The sequence below is a fragment of the Pygoscelis adeliae genome, unplaced genomic scaffold, assembly GCF_000699105.1.
Source record: "Pygoscelis adeliae isolate BGI_AS28 unplaced genomic scaffold, ASM69910v1 Scaffold264, whole genome shotgun sequence".
NCBI lineage: Eukaryota > Metazoa > Chordata > Aves > Sphenisciformes > Spheniscidae > Pygoscelis > Pygoscelis adeliae.
The window spans coordinates 145,784-152,806 of NW_008824672.1; the positions used below are offsets into that span (position 1 = coordinate 145,784).

Genomic DNA, 7,023 nt, shown 5'->3' on the forward strand with positions numbered 1-7,023 from the left:
TTGAGTCTTGCAGAACAATAAAGCTACCGTAGGATGATGTGCCAGCTCTTCCATAAGCAGTTACCTTTTTCCAGCTGCTAAAATCCAAGCACACTAGGTATTAAGCACAAAAATTTTTGTAGGTGACCTATCCATAATTTCTGGGTTTTGTTTTTTCCCCCCCTTTCCTAGATTTTGTGGTTGATGCAACACGCAAGGGCAACAAAATCAGATTTGCAAACCATTCAGTAAATCCCAACTGCTATGCAAAAGGTAAGTTTAAGATTTACTTGCTTTTAGCAATGTACGAAATGTTGTGGGATACTTATTTAGAATGTTTTAGAATATTTGTGTTAACTTAAGGTTAAATTTCTTTTAACAGTTATGATGGTTAATGGTGATCACAGAATAGGAATATTTGCTAAAAGAGCCATTCAGACTGGTGAAGAACTGTTCTTTGACTACAGGTTGGTAGATGGATTTTGTAATTTCTTCCTATCGTAGACTGGACTAGCTTTCAGTATTTCTGCCCAGCTCATCATTAATTACTGTGCCTGCCTCCTGACAACCTCCGAGCTCAGCAGCTGAGCAGCAGTCCCCTTGCATTTTTTTTAAGCCAGATACCATAGTAAGACTGACTTGAGCGAAGCAGCTGGTCAAGAACCTTGCAAACGCAGAACGCCAGCTTGTATAGAGAAAAGCTTAGTGACGAAGTGGGACAGACCTGCACAACTTTTCCAGGCAGACCTGCATATTAAACTTCGTCTGGTAGGGCTCCCTAGGTAGCAGAATAGGTTGTCTCTCCCATCATTCAGAAATGGGCAAGAAGTATTCTTACGTTATTACAGAGATGTGCTTGCTAAGATTGTGTTCACACTCTCCTCTAAAATCATCTCGCTTGAAGAAAACCGAGCTGTCCAGTGACGATCCTGTGTAACTCAACCTTGAGAAATGCAGTTGCTTTCCACTAGCTAAAATGAACCTTAGCATTGTGACATTCAAGGTGAAAAAGTGTGGAATTTTAGCATTTTGTGTCCTCTTGGTCAAACTCCTCTAAAAGCAGTTTCTTGAGTGGTCAGCTTTGTTCAGCATCTGTGACTTCGCACAAGGAATAAAGGCCCCAGCTGGTGAGGAAACTGGGAAATCTAAGTATGAGAGTATGCCAGGCTGTGGTGCTGTGCTGCTAGGTCAAAACAACGAAGCTGAAATGTTCAGTGTTACTGGTTTTCACTTTTTATTTTTTTAATTTCAGATATAGCCAAGCTGATGCCCTTAAGTATGTGGGCATTGAAAGAGAAATGGAAATCCCTTGACATCAGCTACCTCTTCTTTTAAACAAACAGCTGCCTTATCTTCAGGAATTTCTAGTACTGTGGGCAATTTTAGAAGAAATAAAAATGATGCAATTTGAAATTCTGTATTTGCAAAGTACTGTAACAGTAATTTATAGTAACACATTTAAAAAAAAAAACCACAACTTTTTATTGCCTTCTCACCAGCTGCAAAGTGTTTTGTACCTATGAACTTTTGCAATAATGTGGTGTGGTACATTTTTCAACCTTGAATAAAGGATACTTGAACTTCTTCATTTTTACTGGAACTGAGTTGGAATTTTGTGTCAGACAGTTGAGGAAGTTGTGACTACTTACTCTCACTTTCTGAGCAAAGGCAACTCCATACTTGTCTACTTCTGTCACACATTTGAGAGTAAAGTGAAAATGCGAACAGTGTAGGAGCCATCAGTCGGGCTGACTGACGGACACATAGCACCTAAGTACAATAGCCACGGTCTTGTAGTTTTCATGCACCCTTGGCTTGAAGCTACATTCACGTTCTCTGAAGTGATGGTTGCGGTTCAGAAACTCCTGCCCTTGCTGCTACAGCTAACCTCTTGTCACAATAGCAACTGCACTCAGTCTTTTTAAAGTTTTTCTCTACTTTTGCCAAGTCCTAACAAGGGGCCTGTCTGTTAGCAGTAGATGCATTTAATGGGGGAGGAAAGCCCCCCCCCCAACCCAGAACACCTGTGATTTCTGGGACAAACCCTACTTTCAAGACAAATTTGTGGTACAAGGTTTGCTTCTATCTGCCTATTAGCTTAATGGCAACCCAGCTGCCCAAGCAGGTGCCATGAATCTCATCACTGTTCACTCGGTGTAGAAATAACACTGATGAGGACACATTTGCATCATTTGATAAGGGAACCGGCAGCGGTTGTCCAATAAACTGGAACCCTCAACTGCAGCTTCTCTGAAGCAGCAAACTGAATACTGAATGCAGCAGTAATTACACATACATTTCTCTTCTGCATCAACCAACTCAAGGCCATTTATGCTGCATCTCTTATTTATCTGTAAGCAACCACTATTTTGCTTATTGGCACAGTTACTATCTCTTACTACAAATTTTATATATGTGTTTTTATCCAAAATTGTTTACATTGCAGCTAGTTGTCTGTTTGAGTCTCGTACAGGGCTACCACGTTTATTTCTGATTTGCCAGCTGAGTGTGAACTCTGCAGCCTACTGCTAGATAGAACAGGATGCTCTAGTCAAAACAGCTAGGGTGGGAGGGCAGGCACAGGGAGACACTGTTGCAAAACCAATTTCAAGAAATCCTTGTACACAATGACTTGTGTACATTCTGCACTGAGGAGGCTCCAACTTAGGCCCTGTTCAGGAAGAGCCAAAGCCACGCTGCCTGCTTCCATGCTCTCAAGTACAGCAGTCAGCTGCCAAATGCCATCTTGCCCTGTGGTGGCCTGAGTAAGAACCAAGAATTCATACCCCTCATCTTACTCATCAGAAACAAAAAAAAATGAAGTCCAAAAGCCAAAACTTATTTTCTCCCTGCTTGGGTAAAGCATGGCTCTTGTCTGAAGCTGGATTGACAGCAGAGCTCTGCAAGAGACAGCATACAAAGTACACAAAGCAACGCTGCTTTAATCAGCGCTGGGTTAAGGCTAGACTTTGAGAGGCAGCTCAGAGCAGGTTATTTCTGGCCTGTCTGCATATGATCATCATTCACTCTGCTTCTCTGTCACCGTACCACTCTTAGGTCCTGCTACAAAAATCTACCAGCGCCAAACTTTCTGCTAGAAGGGTTTACAAAAGAAAAACACAGAACAGCATCTTAGGGGAAAAAAAAAAAAAGAGGCAACCCAGCACAGAAAGCATTCTTCTAAATTTCAAAAAGCAATTTGACAATTGAACAGCAAGGTGCTCCTATTACCCATGCTGGCAGTCTTTAGTGCAATTAAAGTTCTTTCAGAATAGGAATAGCAAGCATGTGAAGTCTCAAGTGGGGATGAGACTTTTCCCCCATTTTCCAAACCAGTTTGGATCACATCTAATACCGCTCCATAATTCAAGCTGGGAGTCTTTTTTAAAAAAACAAACAAACAAAAAAACAAACATATTTTCTTAGGTCAAAGCCCAATTGTAACCAGGAAAAATTCGTTTCCCCTCAGAGAAAAAGAGTATCATCACAAAACCTGGCTCTTTTCTTCATGCCAGAACACACACTGAACAAATCACAAATTCTAAGGGGGAAAAAAGGGTTTGGCTGCAGAAGTTAGGTTCTTTTCACCATCAAGAATAGAAAATACTAATTAACAAAACTGAGGCCTGTGAGGATGGTAGCATTTTGCTTGTAGCATGTGGAAGTTAACACTCATTTCACATGTGTATAATGAACACAAAACATTGTGAGAAGAATGGAACGAAGCCTGGTCAATCAAAATATGTGTAGTAACACTCAAAAATATTTTAATTCCCATCACAGGTTGCATTTAATGGGAATTAATCTTTAGGAACACACTCAATTTTCTGTTCTAGTCAAAGAAAGGGGCAGCCTAAACCTTATTTATTTAGGGCAGCATTTAGGCAAGTGTGATGCATTTTATAGCGTATTGGACAGTATTAAAACCAGCTCCAAATTCAGATGACCAAGTATTGCCACATATATTCCAAGTATTTTCTATTCTGCGTATCTTGTGAAATCATCCCAACTTTCTTTGCTTTTCAAAGTGCAGACATTTCCTCTTAAGAAAGAAATAACATACACGTTTGATGACAGATGACAATTTTTTTTCAGAGAACAAAACGTGCTTTAAATCACCAGAAAACAGGGAAAAGGAGGAAAAGCAAAACGGATTTCTATAGCTTTCATAACCATTATACCTTTTATTTACATTTAGAAAGATGTCATGAAACTTAAAACAATAAAACCAAATGCAACTTGTACAGAAATCTTTTAATTTTTTTTTTATTATTTATCACACATTAAAAAATGAAACACACTATACAAATGGTTTTTCATAGCAGATTACACATGGGTCCATTCAGACTCGCTCTCAAAGTGCTGCCAACATTTATAAGTGCTGCCCGGGATGGCAGCTGTTTATCATATAGCCAATGTATTGATTTAAATGCAGTAGCATGCAACCCTTAAAGGAGAAGGGTTTGATTCCTTTCTGTTCTTAAATTAGGTTAAATGGCATTGGTGTCCATATTTACATACTTGAAATGTATCAATCCTGAGCAGTTCTGATGTAAATCTGAGACTGGCTGATGGGAGTCCTGGTCTCAGTTATTAAAAAGGGAGGTCCAAATGGCAGCAGGGAGGCTGCTCTGAAGTTCTGGCAGCAGGGAGGCTGCTATGAAGTTCTGTTGCTTTCACTCTCTCCATCACATACCTATTTGCCGAGTGTCACACAGTCAAGTAGTTGCTAATAAAAATGTTAAGCCAAGTAACTGTAGGTGTCCTTCTCACCATCTACGCGTTCCAAGTACTCCTTCTCAATCAGAATGTCGATGCATTTCTGTGGGAGAAACAAACGTAAGCGGTGTGACACCGACAGAAAAGCCCTCTCTCTGGTTGCTACAAACTTTGAGCAATTTTGGCCAGTGAATTTCACGCGAAGCAGAGGACGGGAGTAGGCAAAGGGCACAAACCATGGCAATTCGCTCTCCTGTTTCTGACCACATCCAAGCAGAGGACGTCACTAATCCACTAAACTGAATTATGCTTACTTGATGCCATTCCAGGGTAGTGACTGGGACATCTACTGATCATCAGTATGCTGAGCAACTTCATAGTAAGACAGCAAATAAAGAGTTAAACCAAGATGCAGAGCGCTTACTGTAACGTTACTAAAGATAGCAGTTGCAGTAACTAGCCGCCTGTTTCAGGACTCGACTGGGTGCATCTCTTTCAGCATTGGTGCAAGCTTATGCAACTGCTCTCCACTGCCTGTTTTTTGCCCCACCTATCCCTTTGGTGGCGGACATGAACACCACTGGTGGGACCACTAAACAAGCTGATGACAACAAACAAATATAATGCCCCCCTCCCCAACATTTTTATTCCAGAAGAGATCAGGAAACTGTTCTATTGAGCTGTCCCACAAGCAGTGGTACTCCCACAACTGGGAGAGCAGGAACAAGGGGTAAGCCTGGAGCAGAGGCTGCTGTAAGCTGGCACTGATGTGAAAAGATGCAATCAAGCTTCTATTTTACCACTGCCAGCAATACGAAACATGCATATTACCGCAAGAGAAATACAGTATTTCTGGTTAAAATATTTCCTACTTATTTACAACTCCAAAAATCTATCCTTACCCATCCCACTCCTTAGCTTCCCTTTTTAATTCAGAAGCATGTATTTTGTCTATATATATCCTCCTCACCTCCTGGAACACAGGTTCAGAGATGCGTTTCTCACATACCTTAATTACTGGAACTCGTGGCTTGAACCTCGAGGACAGCTGTGTTAGCACTTCTCCAAGCAGTTGCTGGTGTTTTAGAACCTTCCTCATTTTCATGATTCTCACAATAGCAGCCTGCACAGCAAAGTCAAAAAGGTGTACTTAGGAGCAAACTACTTGTCCTTCTGGATAAAGCCATTTTACTTCCCTGGCAGATCATGTCTGCTAGCGCAGAAGCATCATCACGACAAACTTGGGTACCAGATGGGGAGAAGCATGCCTACAAATGTCAACTACTCACGCAGACTTTAAGGACTCAGATTCTACATAGCATACAGTCATCAGAAGTGGTTTTGATACATGAATTTTAAGAACTACTCTGCTTACGGTCAGTCATAACAGTAGTACCAACTGGTACCAAGAGCAACATGAAACTACTTGTGTAGTAGTTGGTGTTGGTCTCTTCTCCCAAGTAACTGGCGAAAGGACGAGAGGAAATGGCCTCAAGTTGCACCAGGGGAGGTTTAGATTGGATGTGAGGAAAAATTTCTTTACTGAAAGAGTGGTTAAACATTGGAACAGGCTGCCCAGGGAAGTGGTTGAGTCCCCATCCCTGGAAGTATTTAAAAGACGGGTAGATGAGGCGCTTAGGGACATGGTTTAGTGGGCATGGTGGTGTTGGGCTGACGGTTGGACTCGATCTTGGAGGTCTCTTCCAACCTTAATGATTCTATGATTCTACTTACACAACCAAAAGCTGCCTTTGTATATTTAACCTTACTATGACACTCTCTTAGCAGTACGTTTTTATTTCCTTCCTCTGCCCCTTTGCTTCTCAAGTGGATTCCAAACGAACTGGTAGAAAAACACTGTTAAGTTCATACTCCCTAGGTATTACTAGTTTTCACCCAGGACAGAGGTCTAGTGAGCACGTGCATCCGTGGAACCCAAACACTCATCAGCATGTTGTTAAGACAAATGTGAAGAACAGTGTCCTATCGTGCATTTCTACATTTTCTATTACAGACTCACATCGCCTTTAAGGGCACTCCACCACAGTGCACTGCAATGGCATGTTGTCTTGTAATAAAAATTAAGAAACCCCCCCAGTAAGCTTCATTAAAGGATTACACAGCTGTAATTCTAAGTTCATAGCATGGCATTCTGCAGTACAACTCACTTGAATCAGTAGTTTCCTATCTTCCTCTATATTTTTGTGTGTAGTTTCTTGCTCCTGCTTCTGTTCAGTCTTCATTGGCACATTGATGTTTACCCTTAATTTTTTGCTGTGAAGAAAAACAGGTTAGTAAAACAATTAGTCTGTTTAAAAACCAACC

General features: G+C 41.1%; 2 protein-coding genes across 2 annotated transcripts in view; one reads left to right on the plus strand and one right to left on the minus strand.

The window, feature by feature from the left end:
• Positions 1–1,567, plus strand: part of EZH2 (enhancer of zeste 2 polycomb repressive complex 2 subunit) — a 29,442-nt gene extending 27,875 nt beyond the window's left edge. The window contains exons 17-19 of the mRNA XM_009323031.1: positions 172–252; positions 362–446; positions 1,232–1,567. Coding sequence (XP_009321306.1) covers positions 172–252; positions 362–446; positions 1,232–1,292 — 227 coding nt within the window. The 3' untranslated portion in view covers positions 1,293–1,567. The remainder of the gene's footprint in view (positions 1–171; positions 253–361; positions 447–1,231) is intronic.
• Positions 1,568–4,632: 3,065 nt separating this feature from the next.
• CUL1 (cullin 1) overlaps positions 4,633–7,023 on the minus strand; it is a 50,593-nt gene continuing 48,202 nt past the window's right edge. The window contains exons 20-22 of the mRNA XM_009323032.1: positions 6,867–6,972; positions 5,708–5,821; positions 4,633–4,801 (exon numbers count right to left, since the gene is read on the minus strand). Coding sequence (XP_009321307.1) covers positions 4,721–4,801; positions 5,708–5,821; positions 6,867–6,972 — 301 coding nt within the window. The 3' untranslated portion in view covers positions 4,633–4,720. The remainder of the gene's footprint in view (positions 4,802–5,707; positions 5,822–6,866; positions 6,973–7,023) is intronic.